We start from the raw sequence: 16,313 nt of genomic DNA on the forward strand, positions 1-16,313 counted from the left end.
CATGGCATGTTGTTTGCTAATGACGTAATGTCTCCTCCTTTCTAGAGGTGGCCACTCTTCTGAATTACTATGATTAAGTTCCTACTTATGGTCAACAAACAGGGGCAGACTCGTCTATCTAAGTATTATGAACAAGTGGAGCTTGGGAAGAGAGCAGCTCTTGAAGCTGACATGGTTAGGGGATGTCTCGCCCGGAGGAAGGAAGAGGTCAGTCATGCTTCCCTTTTACTCTTAATTTAATGATAGACGGCGGTGCAGAATTTTATTAATATTACTGACCCTCAGGATAATTCTAGTGATATAAAGGACAGAAACTTACCGTTTATGTTATACAAAGCATTACTATATGAAACATATCTTTGCATCTACACATATGATTTACATATATCAGGTGTTCAGTCTGTGGTCTTGAGTTTTATTTTACTTTTGTAAACTGGCAATTCAAATCTTCAAACTTGACCCTTGAATTCATATTAGCGGTTGAAATAATTATCTTTTTCCTCAGTGTTCATTTGTGGAGTATAAGGACTACAAACTGGTCTATCGTCAGTATGCAGCCCTTTTCATTGTTGTTGGCATCACTGAAAATGAGGTTAGTTATTCATACTGATATTGATAAAATAAATTTCTTTAAAGCTTTTTAATCTCTATTATTTTTGGCCCTCTTTCCCACAGAATGAACTGTCAATCTATGAGCTTGTGCACAACTTTGTAGAGGTGTTAGACAAGTATTTCAGTCGTGTGGTAAGTACTGATATTTTTGATAAAGGCCTATTACAATTTTCCTGAGAAAAGATTAACGGATGTTTTCTTCTCTTGACAGAGTGAGCTGGATGTATCCTTTACCGGTAAAAATTACATATTAGGAATTATTGACCAAACTTGGCTTTGATTGCTTTTTTTGCTGGCAATATATTATTTGTCATGGACTCTTTTCACAGACTGTAATGCATAATTACCACGGTTATCATCCACACAATTCTAGTAAAGTTTTTAATATTTTCATCAGCAGCTTCTGACCGCTGAATCACTCTGTATTTTTCCTTCTTTTGGAAAGCCTTCACTTGTGCTATTGGAGCAAATGGGAATACAAAAATGATATCTGATGTTGTCTCCCGTTCACCACGATAGAACTTTAACCAACTATGACTTTCTCTTTTGAGAACCCCTGAAATGTGAAAAGGGTCCATTGTGTCTTTAGTGATGCATGTTTATGAGTGTTCCATTCCTTAATGGAAAATCAGATCATGTTCAATTTAGATAAAGTACATATTATACTTGATGAAATGATCCTCAACGGACACATTGTGGAGACAAATAAGAACCGAATACTGGCACCACTACTGGCCCTGGACAAGATGGCTGAAAGCTAAACCAGTGCAATTGAGTTAATTAATTATCCGTTACAAATTTAAATAAAAGCTTTTCTTACCAATTAAAACCTAGTTCATTTTCCATTCTTCCACAAAAAATTTTAGTCAAAGAGATGAGTGTTGATACTTTGCAAACATTTTAATGATTATTTTTGGAGCATACACATTTGAAAATATTTGTTTACTTCAAACTGCAACTTGAGTTAAATAAATGTTTATAATATACAAAGAAAATACAAGGGAAAGCACAGCTTGCTTTTTGCTTTGTCTTTTTCTCTTTTTTTAAATGTGCCTTGCACACAGAACCAGTGTTTCTGTATCTATAGCTTTATTGTAAAATTACACAAATGCACTCAGGGACTTTGATCCTTTAGCAGGGAAATGAACAGTTGAAAACATACTCAACACAGTAACGGAAGCAAAAAAAGAAAGAAAAAGCATGTGCATGATTGTATGTAGGACATTAAGTAAAACAAATGAACGAAAAAAAATTCTAATATTTCAACAAATGCAGGCACTAGTAAAACTTAAAACCTGTTAAGGAAATGCCCAAACACACTATAGTTAGCTCTACAGAAGCAGGTGTGCTTGTGTCCAGGGTCTGACGCTGCAGCTGCAGGTGGTGATGTTTAAGTCTGAAAAAAGATGATCTATGCCAAAATGTACACTGGATCTGGAGTAATGACAGTAAACACAGTAGGTGAGGAGAGACTACCCTGGCTGCCAGTGGCTCAAGCCCTTAAAGCAGTAGAGTGACCTGGGAAAGGCCATGTGAAGCAGCCAGTTTAGGAGGAGACCCTAATCAGTTTCAGGAGCTAGTGGAGCTGCGATGGGACTGTTTTTCCTGTGTATTTGGGTACATGTCGGGTGCTTGGGGGGTGGGGGAGGGATTTCAGAGCACAGCTTTATTTTCTGCAACAAAACACAACAGGCTTCACCAGTATGGGAGTTGGTCAATGATGTAGGGAGAGCATGCTCAGTTGAGGTGGAAGCCCTTCTCCATAGTGGCGGCAAGGAGGCGCTCTCTCATGATCTCTTCGGAAGAATATTCCGGCAACTTCAAGTAGTGCACACACGTGTTAACTGAAGGATAGCTGGCATCTGTCGCATCAACCTACAGGAGAAAAGACAACAGCGGGTATGAAGAGAGAATGTTAGTGGTTCTTAGTTAACTAATTGGCTGGGTTTTAGCATCATGAATCTTAGCAAATTGAAAAAAGAAAAGAAAAATAGTGAGCTTATATACCTTTCGGACTATTGTGAGACGTGGATGGAGGTTGGCCAGTCCACCAGGGGGCAGGGTCGAGCAGCCTGTAGTGAACTGGAGGAAGGCCTTCCTTTCATCAGATGACATTCCACACAGGACTCGCACAAAGCGCAGGAAACCAGGACTGCAATACAATTAAATCATCAACATGATATACACTGTCTGAAATGTGCCCAAGTACAGAATTTCATACATTTAAATTCACAAAACTTTTATTCCAAACATGAAAGCATGTGATTCCCACATTCATACATTACTACTACAATATTCTAATAGCAGAATAATATGGCACATGTAAACGACTTTAGAATAAATGTTTTATGTTCAGTGTTCCAAAGTTTGGGTCAGTAAGGTTTTTAAAATGTTTTTTAAAAGTCTCTTATGCTCACCAAAGCTGCATTTATTAGGGAGAAAATAATAATAATCCCAACCCTATTACATAGCAATAAAATGAAAACAGTAATATTGTGAAATCATTTTAATTTGAAATAACTTGTATTTTAATACATTTTTAAATTGTAATTTATTCCTGTAATGAAAGGGCTGAATCATCCTTCGTGCTCAAGAAACATTTCTTAAATCACAGTTGAAAACAGTTGTGCTGCTATATTTGTGGAAACCATTCAAACATTTATTTGAAATAGAAATTTTTCTAACATTGTAAATGTCTTTACTGACACTTGACTAATTTGATGCATCCTTGCTGAATAAAAGTATAATTTTTTTGGAAAATCTTAGACACATTTTTTAACAGTAGTGTAGTTTGTTTAGGATATGATTACTAGGAATGCACTATATCGGCATCGGCCGATATATGTTCGCTTTTAATGTTATCGTTATTGCCCAGTTAAGAAAATATGGCCAATATATTGAAGCCGATAAATAATGGATTATTTCCTTCCGACACTTCAGATGCACAAAACCATGATGGTTTTGAATTGCCTGAAATATGATTGGAATCACTTTGAAAAGGAAAATACAGTAAGTGCAACATGTGCAGTGTAAATCTGTTATATAGACTACATAACAATGAAAACACTACTGTAAAAAAAATGTTTTAGCATGTTACAGGAAGAGCGCATCCACAACGGATTTACACCTTCTTGACTAAGTTTGCTTGTGCATTCATAGCCTTTACCAGGGATTCATCTTAAGTTTCAGCGCATACAGCTCAAATAGCAATGCATGACATTAACAACTAGGATTTGAACTGTCATATTACATAACATTATAGAGAGAACACTATTGTAATAAAACGTTGTGAACTCTGGGTTTAGTTGTCGTGTTTCAGCGCGTTGTTACAGGAAGAGCACATCCACAACAGGAGTAATAGATTCTGACTAGCACGTAACCAGTGTTTCCCATACATTGATTTATTTGTGGCGGCCCGCCACAATACCAACTTTGACCACCACAAATAGATTTCAGTGCCCATTCATTAACTCCACTGTGGCGGTACAAAAATATATTTCAACTTCTCACAACAACATAAAAGGTCTTTAAATGTTGCGTTTTGCGCCATTGCGTCCTTGTCAAAAGACTGTCTGTTTGCGCTGCGTAAAGAGAAGTGAGAGCACTTTGCTCACACGATCAGCCCTGCAGGTTCGATTCTCTATACCGATTCACAGTGAATGAATGCAGTGAATATCAGTTTAGCGTGCATTTGGGAACGCAGTTATGCATTATTTCCACATTTGCATAGTTGACGATTACATAATTTCACTAGATTTTGAAATGAGACACGTTTGTAAACTTGTTTTCTGCCAAAATAAAAGCTTGACTATTTCAGTCAAAATAAAAGCTCAAGGGTTAATCTCTTGCAGATATAGAAATTATTATAACATTATTATTATTATTGTTGTTATTATTACATTATTACTATTATTATTACATTACTATTATTATTACATTACTATTATTATTATTACATTATTATTATTATTACATCATTATAATTATTATTATTATTATTACTACTACTACTACAACATTATTATTATTATTACTATTATTATTGCTATTATTATTATTATTATTATTATTATTATTGCTATTGCTATTATTATTATTATTATTATTATTATTATTATTATTATTAGTAGTAGTAGTAGTAGTAGTAGTAGTAGTAGTAGAATGTAGTATGTAGTGTAATGTAGACTGAGACACTATATTACAACTAAAAAGAGGTTAAAGTCCAGGTACAAGTCAACTTTTTCTTTGTTCAATTTGCACACCGAATATAATTTGCACATTTGAACATGGATTGGAGCTCTTAAATTTAACTCAAAGTGCACCAAATTTATATTGCATAAAATTTTCTTCCGAGGTCCACCTACAACAGTTTCACAAAATCCTGTGGGGAAAACGAACTTAAATCAAGTTCACTTGTGCATTTGCATCATTTTGAGCAGATTTAAGTTAATATTACATTTATGTTATATAAATATTGAATTAATATCATATAGGATGCATTTGGTTGAGCTAACAAAACCCACTAATAAAGCGCTTCAGTTTCCTGGTGTTCATTCAGCTCTTCAGCGCACGCAGCTTAAACAGCAATGCTGTTATTTAAAACAGTAATATTCATTTTAGATGTTTCTTTTTCAAAAACATTGATGCATTATTAATAACTAGCACGTATTTTTCTTGTATCTTTTTCATTTACTATTCTGGCTATTCTACAAGTAATGTTGCACAGTGACTTGTTAGCATTATTTTATTTATAAAATTAAAAAAGAAAAAATTTGGATAAAGAAAGTTGGCCATAGGAGTTTACAATAATTTTAAAATGTACACTGGTTCAAACTAGGCTTCTATATATGTTTGATGTGCTTGGGACACGACTTTTAATGGTGAGACTTTTGTTAATGATTTAAAATTTGGATTTAGATTTATCGGCTTTCAAATATAAAGAATTATCGGTAATGGCCAACATTTTCATATCGGTGCATCCCTAATGATTACCAAGACATGCATGTTTTTTTCCATTTAAAATGCTGCAATTTTGTAACAATAGATTTACATGCATTTCGGTCCCATATAAAAAACAAAAACAACAACAAATCACAGACCTACCCAAGAAGTGTATGCCATCATAAAATGTAGAGCAATAGAAATAATAGTAAATGTCTACCTGTCCCGTGTGTAGCCAAGTTTAGGTTCTGTGTAATTGACAATGTCTTCAGCGGTCCAGGATGGAGACTGGTTGCCACACAAGATCATTTGCACCTCTTTATGACTAAATGAGCTGAGTTTCTCCATAGGGAACACTCTGTTAAAGCCCTCTGTATTAAAAAAAAAGAAAAAGATGTTACACACTTAGCACCATATTTATAACTGACATGCATAATGTAGTCATGAGTGTCATTCATAATATACTGATATCTGAGCAGCCAAGTTACACACACTTTTTTTGTACGCTTGGTACACACTGAGTGTAGCTTGAGTGAATTTAAAGTGCAAGGCATGAGAGTTTTGCCAATCTTGTCATACCTCTAAAGGCCTCCATTTGCTTCTGGATTCCTGTGTGCATGCAGAAGTCAAACATGAGCTCTACGTAGTCCTCAGCATTGTCCATGGTGACCATCTGAAGAGAGGACAGCAGAATATTTAGCATGTATATCTTATTCTATACAAGATGACACCAGAAACAATGCATTACATAATTAGATACCAAGCAAGCAGTGTGCATTTCAAATTCTGCCACTTGGCCTACATACATATAAACTACTGTTCAAAAGTTTTGAAATTAGTTTCTTACGTTAACCAAGGCTGCATTAATTTGATCAAAAATACAATAAAAACAGTAACTATGAAATAATATTACAATTTAAAATCGTATGTATCTTAATATATTTTAGAATGTAATTTATTCCTGTGATGGCAAATCAGAATTTTCAGCAGCCATTACCGCAGTCTTGACTCTTCAGCATCACATGATCATTCAGAAATCATTCTAATAAAACCAAGATTTTTTTCAGGATTCGATCAATACAATACAAAACAGCATTTATAAAAAATATTTGTTTGGTTTCAATCAAAAAAGTCTTTACTGTCTTTTTTGATAAATGTAATGCATCCTTGCTGAATGAAATACATTAGGGATTATAGTGTTGTCACGATACTGATACACGATACACGAGTCAGGATCTCCTAGTAACAGTGTCACCTGATCGAGATCGGCCCGCGACTGGCAAGTTCGGGCCGCTGCGCGGTCTATTATTGGTCCGAACTAATAAACGGTCCGTGAAGTATAATTGAGTAGCGCATTTTCGTTCCGCTTTCATTTTGTTTGCATTTGCTGCTCGGCAACGTTGTGGTCACGCCAGCGCGACCTAAATAAATATTTGGTCGCACCGGCGGTCGCAGTCTGGAGCCCTGAATTGTAAACAATAGCACAAATAACAACAGATAAAACAGAATAAAGCATAAAAACAAAATAAAGGGACAAATTAAATAAACATGACAGTTTTTCAGGTGGGTCTAACAGTAGTGTTCGGTGTTAACAGTAGAAATACTACAGTAATTAAGTAAAGTAACCAAATGTAAAAACACTGAATAGTCTTGTAAAAAAAAAGTCACTGTAAAAATTAAATACAGATCAATGCTTACAATTCTTTGCAATTGCTTTTCAACGATTTAAGTTCCAAAACTGTCATTTAAGCATTTAAGAGCTAAATGAGCTGTACTCACAAGCTGTTTGAGAAGCGGCTTTATTTATGTGAAATGTATGGGAATGAGTAAAATTATGCGAAATACTTGCAACCCTACACTGAAATTCAGGCCTTGTAACACCAACACATTATTCCAATAATGCTGAAATATTTATATTTTTGACAACACTATTAGGGATTCACAGATCTATCGGCCAATAATCTGTATTGGCCAATAAAATCAATTATTAAAAACTGCAGATTATCAGGGCTGATAATATCTTGTCAATCAAAAGGGGCGGAAAAAAAGTTACAGAAATCACCCGTTGTTCAAGCCATAGACAGTATATAAACTGGACACAGCGACCCCATAGGTTTCAACGGAGAAAAGTGAAGCAAATTAGAAGCACTCATTTCCTGATTGCCGAGCGAACTGCGCAGACTCAAACTGAGCTTGACGACGTGGATGTGACGTGAACAGCCTGTCTGACAGTTGTAAGTCTTCTAGTAGCTGTGCCAAGAGAAATCTGAATCATTCCCTTCCGAAACTTGCAGAGACGGAGAGCGTGAGTAGGAGCTGTCCATGAGCTAGGAGCAGGAGAAACTTTACGATTCTCTATGGGCTTCTCCCTTGACTTTATGCCTCCACGTCCCCCCGATTGACTGCGAGCTTCTCCTCCTGTCTCTACGGTAATTTCCAGAGAGTCGCGTGGTTATGACGCAATCGTTAGCCTGTTTTTACAAAAACTGCTTCTACGGGGCCATAACGTAAGATACAAGGTAATGGAGCATTTTATACATTGTCGTGTTTCTTTAGAAATAAATAATGGACAAATGGAGTCTTTAAACGCCTCAGATGTAAAGTTATTCGCTGTCAAAGTGACGCCAAAATGAATGGGAGTCAATGGGATGCTAACAGCAGGTGAAGGCTTGTTAGCCAATGGCGGCCGCCGGGGGTGGTACGGAAATCGAGAGCTCGATTACCCCCCTGGTTCAAGCCAGGGTTGCCAGGTCCAGGGTTTTCCCCTACACCCAAAGTTATTTGTAGCTCCTCCCATCCAATAATTGCAAACCGCTTTGTGCTTCATGCTTGTGTTTGTACTTCTGATGATTCTCAGCTGTCAAATTCTGTCAATTTTATCATGTCTTCCACTTTAATTCAAGTTATAGTACAAAATAAACATGAGTGCACAAAGATACAGTACAACTTACTGAAATTAATCATGTCTCAAGTAATCGCTCAGTGTTTCAACAAGGGAAAGATGTAAAAAAAATGCTTGTGAAGAATGTCATTTAACTGCATTTACATCGGGAAAATTATCCAATGTTCACAGTTCTTTAGTTCGCTATAAAAACACTAGAGAGGAGCTTATATACTGTTAATTATATGTTTGTTTGAATAAATGTCATGAAGAAAAGCATTTCTGAAAACTACATTATGTACAACTGAGTTGAATACAAACATTCGAGTTCTTATTCGTGTAATTATTATACCTGAAAATAAATAGCAGATGAATATAATAGTTTGGGCTCTGTTGTTAATTTTAACTTCTAATATTATTGTAATGTACCAAATGAGAGAGTTCCCTGTATAGTTTACAGCATTAGTTGGGAGAGATTTTGTTCCCTTAAGAAAATCAAACTATCAGTAGATATTATTCAGAATAATTGGCCAGAGGTATCAGCAAATTTCTAATATACTATCTTATTGACCCAAAACTTAACCTCTTCTCATTCGAACATCCTGCCGACTATCCCAAAAGGAAGTGTGATTTTATCAAGATGGCAGCAGGAAGTACTGGTACTAAGGGTGATGCAGCCCTGCTATACAAATATATGTACAAATAATGCATTGCCATAACTATACACAAAATAATGGAAACCACAAAATAGGATTTCATTTTCACTGTAGAGAGGCAGACTGTATAACAGTACACACACAGGGCATTACATTGCATGTCTGAAAAACATGTGACGTACCTCATCTTCTCCATTGGGCTTCAAGTCTACCGATGAGAAGCCATGTACTTTGGATGATGGACAGAACTGGAAATTTAATCTAATAACAAATAAAACAAAGAAATTTAGATAAGCAACATAAACATACATGTAGATAAAACATGTAAATAAAATACCCAGCAACAAGCAAGGAATTAACACACAATATTGATTTCCTTGATTAATATACAAAGTGACATTCATATCTCACCCAAGATCTTCTACACTAAGTGGAGGGCCAGATCCCATAGGATTCTTTAGCATGAGATCCTGTAGCCGTGTGTTCTTCTCATCCTCTGACAGACTCTTATTGCCCAGGATCTGCCTGCGCTTCACTGACAGTGCCTTCAGCTCTTTTAGGAATCGTGCTCTGTGAGGATTCACCAGTTCAAAGTCCTCCCATGTCAAGATGCCATGATACCAGGCTGGTGGCTTGGGCTTGGGTGGGTCAAGGATAAACTCGGACTTGGAGTCTTCATCAAAGCTACCCACTGAGTATGTGTCCTGACCATCCTCAGTGGAAGCCTCAGACTGGATTTCAGAGAAGTGGCAGTCCGACTCAATATGGTTTTGATAAAGTAGCTTACTCATGTTGCTTTTGATGTCACCCATACAGAGCAGTTTGAAGAAAGGCTGGGATATGGGCAGGTCAACGAGACGGTTGTCCTGGATGCATTTGGCCAGAAAGATGCCAAGGAACAGGAAAAGCTTGGTGATACGCTCCAGTTCATCGCTGTCCTGAGGGAAGGGAGCAGGGAAAAGGCCGCAGGAACGCTGCACATAATAGCCAGGTGGTTTTAAGCCTCCGCCCAGATCCACCTGATGAACAATGAAAATGTCAATTTATCAGCCAATTGAGAACAGTCTCATACCAATGGCTAGAGCCTTGTGGTTAACAGGTAAACGTGGTAAAGCACTTACTTGACGTGACTCATCATCTGGGAAGTCGTCGTCACAGAGCCAGATACCAAGGGAAGTCCTCTGGAACTCTGCAGCAACAAGGGCATAGAACTCCAGGGTGGGTCCAAGACCAGTGCCCTCCTCCCCCTGGAACTCCACCTGAGCAAGATAACCATCATTATCAGTCTTAATCAAACAGTCGGAGATGGATTTTCACTGCTCTAGAGCAGAGGTTCTCAACTATGGGCAGGGCCTCAGCAAACTGCCAAGGAGGCCACAAGATGACTTAATATAATAAAGAAAATTAATTACAAGTGAATTAAAATGTAAAAACACATGTCGTCATCACAGAAGAAATACTGATGAAAAATTGACCATGGAACTCCTTTGTACAGATGTTATTGCTTCCACTGAAGTACAAGATGCTCTTGTATCATGCTGTACAAAATATGACATGACAAAATTAACTATTTTAAGGTGTCCGTGTTACAGTGTAATTATACATTGAAGTACTGAGTAATAATGATTAACTACATGTACTTACTATTTGGTTAGGAATAGGGGTTGGTGTAGAGTTAGTTGCTTGTAATAATGCATAATTTATAGTTATTACTACAGTAAATACATGTAACATGTAACAAGGACACTGTAAAATAAAGTGTTACCATAATTTGTAATGAAAATAGAAGCACTTTCACAAGCTCTCTCAGACTTTTAGACCCCACTATTTTTTCCCCAAACATTATGTTGTGGTGTTTACCTCCAGTACAGACTTTCTGTCAGCATGTATCTGCATCACACTCTCAGCCCACTCCATCATACTCTCTCCACGAGGCACCTTGACACGCTCATGCTTGAGCCGACCAACACGGAACTCGCCGGGATCATCACGGCGAACTGTTGTGGATGGCCGGGAACGCTCCATAGTGGCTTCTCTTCGGTTTTGGAGCCAGACAATAGCCCTAGAGAGAGATGCAAATTCTCAAACGGCCATTTCAGATTTGAATGAATGAAGTAAAGATCTCTTTGAAAACTGCAAGCACAGACCTGGAGGCTCCAAACGCAGTGCATGTAAAATAAAGCTGCCGGGTTTCAAAGGGTATGAGGAAAGGACACTTGCTGGTTAACTGCTCACACCAGTCTGGGAGAGCCCCGCTAGCCAGGGCCAGTGGCTCCTAAAAAGACAATGAAATATTTTGTAACATTATAAACGTCTTTACTGTGGCATTTGATCAATTTAATGCATCCTAGAAGAAAATAAGTAATGATTTCTATAAAAAAATGTAAAAAAATTATACAGACCTGACTCTTGACCTGTACTGCATCTACAATGTATAACATGCATAAATAAAACTACATCAAACACGTCAGATTACCTCGATCTGCTGCAGGATTTTGGTTGTAATTTTTTTGCTGGTGAATTCCTCAGGTGATGCATTGAACTGTAGCTCTTCCACATCTACACAAATAAATGTGACTTATAAATGCATAAAAATGGAAGCAAAAACAACTGGTTCAAGACAATGCTCTGAGAAGGCACTCCTTACCTTCCTGTAGTGTGCGGCCGGATGAAGGTTCTCCTCCGATGGTGAAGAGGATGCGAAGGAGCTGCAGTACGTCCTCTACGCTGCAGGCACTCTGGCCTGAACCCGCCTTGGCCTGAGCCTGCTCACGTGCAGCACTCAGGATGTCACAGCTCTGTGTGGCGGACAAAGTCCCTGAACTCAGGCCTGAAGATCTACAGCCACGCTCACAGAAGTCCTGTAAACCCATGTAAGAACTGTTAACACAAACAACCCATCATTTTTCCTTCCAACCTTTTTAGCATCATCACAACATACCTATAACAACGCAATTACTAAATTCTTACAAAATTATATAGTTTATGGCCAAAGACGACAACAAAAATTTAAAAATCAAAAGCAAATAGAGAACAAAGTCCACAATGACAGCTAAAAACTTTCATGGCACATTTACACCCATTTAGGCAATAGAATTTACAAAAGGACAGCAACAACTGTCTAACAGGTGGCTACACAAGTGACAGTCAAGCAAGAAAGAGAAAAAATACTTAAAGTATAAAAGGGAAAATAAAGATGGTATGTACAGATATATATGCACATCCGATGGCATTCTATACCTTGTATGCAGCTATGAGCTGCGAACAATTTCTGTTTTTCCTAATACTTTTATTAGAGCCGGTTAATTTCCAGTGGCGCAGGAAAGTTGAGTCTGCATTCTTCTGCATGTAGGTTATCAAGTCATTCTTTGGTAATTCATCTGTGCCAAGGTACTGTTCCACATGCTCTACAGACCAGCAACCCTACAACAGGAAGAACCAAATGTTGGTCTTTCCTGATTGTAAAGTCTCACGCAATACACATGCATTACAGTAGGTTTAACCACTAGAGAGGCCCGTGCATTTAACAATAGATACCACTGGGGTCATTTCACAGTCTTCTGGCTTTAAGGTTAGTGACGTCTGAGACAATTTACTGAGAAGGAGCATTTACACATTGGGGACAGCCACAGAAAAATCACAGCCAAGATTTTAATGAGCCAAAGAGAGTGAATGAAAGGAAGATAGGTAGAGAGAGATAGTGTGGAGGAGAAACATTAAAAACGTGTTATTACCATCTTTCCACTCTCTCTTTCTTTGTCAGAGTCCTTCAATTCTCTGTACATTATCCTACAAAAAAAAAACAATGTTTGTTAACAGACGTCTGGGGGAAAAGCACTACAAAAATGACTATAAAAGTTTGAATACTAAAAACAACTGTAAAACGTTAGACTCACGTATATGTAGGTTCCCAGATGCGTCTAAGCTTGTCAGGTTTAATAGCACCATTGCATGAGAGTTGGAGAAGCTTTTGGACATAATAGAAAATGGTGGACTTGTAGTTGGTGAGAGGTAGCTCTACTTCTCGTGTAGTCCCTAGACCTGCTACTTTCAGGATGAGAGCCAGACGGGGTGAAGGCGTGCACTCCACCTCCTCTTGTACCTCTGAGCGAGGTGTACCTGTACACATTAAACATGAGATTTGCCATGATAAATCACAATGGATTGCTGTGTTTGACTCAGCAGGCAACCAGTTATTATTAAAGGGATAGTTCACCCAAAAATTAAAAATCTGTCATGCACTTTTTTTTCCATACAATGGAAGTCAAGTCAATGACAGTCAATCAACTGTTTGGTTACCCATATTCTTCAAAATATAGTTTGGAACAACTTGAGTGAGTAAATGACAGAATTTAAATTTTCGGGTGAACTAACCCATTAACAAGCTAAAACGATTAAATAATTATTTACATTAACTGAAATAAAATATTAGATGAAAAACTTAAAATGTAAGATTTTTTTGTAATTTTAGTACTTAAAGCTAAATATAAATAAAAGTAATAAAAATGGCAAAAGCAAATTAGAAAAATGACAAAGTAAAATTTAAATAATATTTAGAATTGTTTTATTTTAAAATGTTCCATTTGTAAACACTAGAATAGTATATCAATAATATTAAAATAACACTGCAGCAAACAGTGTGAGAATTTATCCCCTTTCTACAGTGTCACCAGTACCTGGTGGAGGGATATCCAGGTCAGTAGTTTGCTGGACGTTGGTACGGCCTGGTCTAGGGTCAAATGCAGGTACTAAAGCAGAAAACTGTCTCTTTAGCACAAAGTCGTCGTCCCATGTTCTGCGCCGACCCCCTTTGGTTTCATACTCCTCTTCCTCCTTTCAGGCCACCATTGAAAAAGCAAAGTGGTAAAGCTCTCTTACACATAATGCTCAACAGCTTGCAAATGTGAAACACATATATCACCTAACCAAAGACATGCTACACAGAGGAAACATGCTGGAAAACAAAAACAAAACAAAAAAAACCTGGAACACCAAATACATTCTTAGCCAAAAGAAGAAAAAAACAAACAAAAACACTGTTCACCAAAAATTAAAATAGTAAAAACACGAAATTTCAAGTAACCAGAGAGGAGAACGCGAAGAAAACCAAAAATAAAGGATTTCCACTGTACTATTATTGAAACTACAACAGGTTTTACCCTATGAATATGAACGTGGTAACCAAGGTTGACCCTGGACCGTACCAGAACTTCCTCATACTCCTGTTCTTCCTGATTGTCATCCTCATTCTCATCATCGTCATCATCTGGCTCTGGCAAGTCTTCCTCGTCATCTAACTCGGCAAGCAATGTGTTGGCCCGACAACTGTCCAGGAAGTCTGAGCGGAAGAAAGGCAATGAAAATATATCAGCCTTCATATAAAAAAAAAATTAATCAAGGAGATGAATTTAGAGGACAAGACTGAGTAATTAGTTTAGTAATAAGCAAAAACATCAAATTAGAGATTAATCTAAAAAAAAAAAAAAACGGGCTGAGGAAGGGGGATGTACTAGAACAATTGAGGTTGAGGGAAAAGAGAGTGTATAATAAACGTAACATGGCCTACCATAGAGTGAAAACTCAGCCTCCTGACCTGTGTCACTCTCACTAGAAGTAGAGGTCAGGCTGGTCGTCAGCGTGTTACTGAGCAACTGGCCGACGGACAAACCTGTAGTTGCCGTGGCTACATTATTGCTGCTGGTTACTATGGAGGTGGACATTGTAACAGTTGAGGTGGTACCAGTGGTTGTAAGGTTAGGAAAGCTCTGCGCACCCATAAGAGGAGAAGCTGCAAACAAAACCCAAAAACTGTGATTAGTCTCCAAAAAAAAACAAAATAAGCAGGTAACAAAAAAAATAAAATAATCAAAAGCTTGCTCTACAAACTAAACATGCTTCAAATGGCTGCAGTATGCAAATCATGGCCAATATTAGAGTCCTGTTAATATTCACAGAACAATTATATACTCTGGAGCAGGATGTTACTCAAAAATAAATTCAACAAAATGATTGCCATTACATAATAAGGACAAAAATATCCTGAAAAAGACAAGATTAGCTTACAGATTAAATAGTACTGCCTTGCAAATACTACTATCTATCTTCTATACTTGCATGTTTCCGAGTGCAATTCTAAGGTAACAATGACTATAATTTTTCTGAGAACATTTCTGCCTCCATTTAAGTTTGTCATTAATAAAGCTAAAAGGACATCTAAACAGTGGTTCTCAAACAGGAAGGCCAGGGCCTCAAGATGACAAAATAATTTAAAGCATTAAAATAAGCTTAATCAAGATATTTATTCACCCTCTCAACGACTGTTTGTTTCTTAAAAAAAAAAAATATATTCCAGAAAAAACCTTAATATAAATTTAAAAGTGTGATTTGTAGGGGTGTGTCCCCGAATAGTCGTTCATAGTCGAATCAGAATCGTCAAGTCTTGCCTATAGTCAACTAATAGTCGAATCGTGTGTTTGGGGGGGGGAGGGGACGGGGCTTTAACATTTTAAAGCCATGCTGTACAGAACACACAAAGATATACTGTAGAAGAATATGTATAAAAACATGTTGGATCAATAAAACTAAGAAATAACATAAATAACTGCAGAAAGGCCACACTGCAGACAGGATTTGCATTGTGCGAGAAGGCTCTAAGTACAGCGCAACATCGATGCACCAAAAAATAATCAACAATTAAATTTACAGAATTAATTTAGAACAGAATATACCTTTCTAATAAATAAAAATACAAACCGAAATAAGTCAGAATCAAGGCACAAGGTGCAGAACAAATGTGTGCAAAAAGCCTAAAGTGCAGGGGAACATATATTCAAAATACAAGCCACAAATAGTTAAATTAGATAACCATGATTGATCAAAAACTAAAATAAAAATAAAGAAATGATTAAAATAACGAAAGTATAGCCAGAATTGTCAACTTTGTCTTTTTAACTGCAGACACAACATTAAACGCTAAACTGGAGTGGCAGTCTTTTTAGCTAAACATGTTCACAGCATCCAAAAATCAAATTGGAACCGGTTGATATATTTTGAAATCACTTGTACCCTACCTGAGCAAAAAAAAAAAAAAAAAAAAAATCCAGTGTCTGTGTCTGTTTGAGTCTTTTCAAATTGTATGCGAAAAACGCTTAACGGCTTGATATCCTAAGACATATTAAAAGATCAAATTCTGTCCACACCTTATTAATAAAGCATACTACATA

The 16,313-nt window shown here is 37.0% G+C and overlaps 2 protein-coding genes across 11 annotated transcripts in view; one reads left to right on the forward strand and one right to left on the reverse strand.

Moving 5' to 3' along the window:
* Positions 1-1,441, forward strand: part of ap4s1 (adaptor related protein complex 4 subunit sigma 1) — a 6,704-nt gene extending 5,263 nt beyond the window's left edge. For both annotated transcript variants that reach the window (XM_082142551.1, XM_082142550.1), the window contains exons 2-6: positions 46-207; positions 506-592; positions 676-744; positions 824-835; positions 1,245-1,441. In XM_082142551.1, the coding sequence (XP_081998677.1) occupies positions 70-207; positions 506-592; positions 676-744; positions 824-835; positions 1,245-1,373 (435 nt within the window). In that variant the 5' untranslated portion in view covers positions 46-69 and the 3' untranslated portion in view covers positions 1,374-1,441. The remainder of the gene's footprint in view (positions 1-45; positions 208-505; positions 593-675; positions 745-823; positions 836-1,244) is intronic.
* A 50-nt stretch (positions 1,442-1,491) lies between these two features.
* hectd1 (HECT domain containing 1) overlaps positions 1,492-16,313 on the reverse strand; it is a 36,769-nt gene continuing 21,947 nt past the window's right edge. For 4 of the 9 annotated variants that reach the window (XM_082142502.1, XM_082142498.1, XM_082142501.1 and 1 more), the window contains exons 26-42: positions 14,657-14,878; positions 14,250-14,428; positions 13,767-13,923; positions 12,987-13,209; positions 12,825-12,879; positions 12,331-12,513; positions 11,738-11,951; positions 11,567-11,649; positions 11,238-11,365; positions 10,951-11,152; positions 10,212-10,349; positions 9,502-10,109; positions 9,273-9,351; positions 6,133-6,226; positions 5,774-5,924; positions 2,620-2,764; positions 1,492-2,487 (exon numbers count right to left, since the gene is read on the reverse strand). In XM_082142502.1, the coding sequence (XP_081998628.1) occupies positions 2,350-2,487; positions 2,620-2,764; positions 5,774-5,924; positions 6,133-6,226; positions 9,273-9,351; positions 9,502-10,109; positions 10,212-10,349; positions 10,951-11,152; positions 11,238-11,365; positions 11,567-11,649; positions 11,738-11,951; positions 12,331-12,513; positions 12,825-12,879; positions 12,987-13,209; positions 13,767-13,923; positions 14,250-14,428; positions 14,657-14,878 (2,999 nt within the window). In that variant the 3' untranslated portion in view covers positions 1,492-2,349. The remainder of the gene's footprint in view (positions 2,488-2,619; positions 2,765-5,773; positions 5,925-6,132; positions 6,227-9,272; positions 9,352-9,501; positions 10,110-10,211; positions 10,350-10,950; positions 11,153-11,237; positions 11,366-11,566; positions 11,650-11,737; positions 11,952-12,330; positions 12,514-12,824; positions 12,880-12,986; positions 13,210-13,766; positions 13,924-14,249; positions 14,429-14,656; positions 14,879-16,313) is intronic. The other 5 variants (XM_082142500.1, XM_082142499.1, XM_082142505.1 and 2 more) reach the window with 3 other exon arrangements.

The sequence above is a fragment of the Leuciscus leuciscus genome, assembly GCF_965113295.1.
Source record: "Leuciscus leuciscus genome assembly, chromosome: 17".
Lineage (NCBI taxonomy): Eukaryota > Metazoa > Chordata > Actinopteri > Cypriniformes > Leuciscidae > Leuciscus > Leuciscus leuciscus.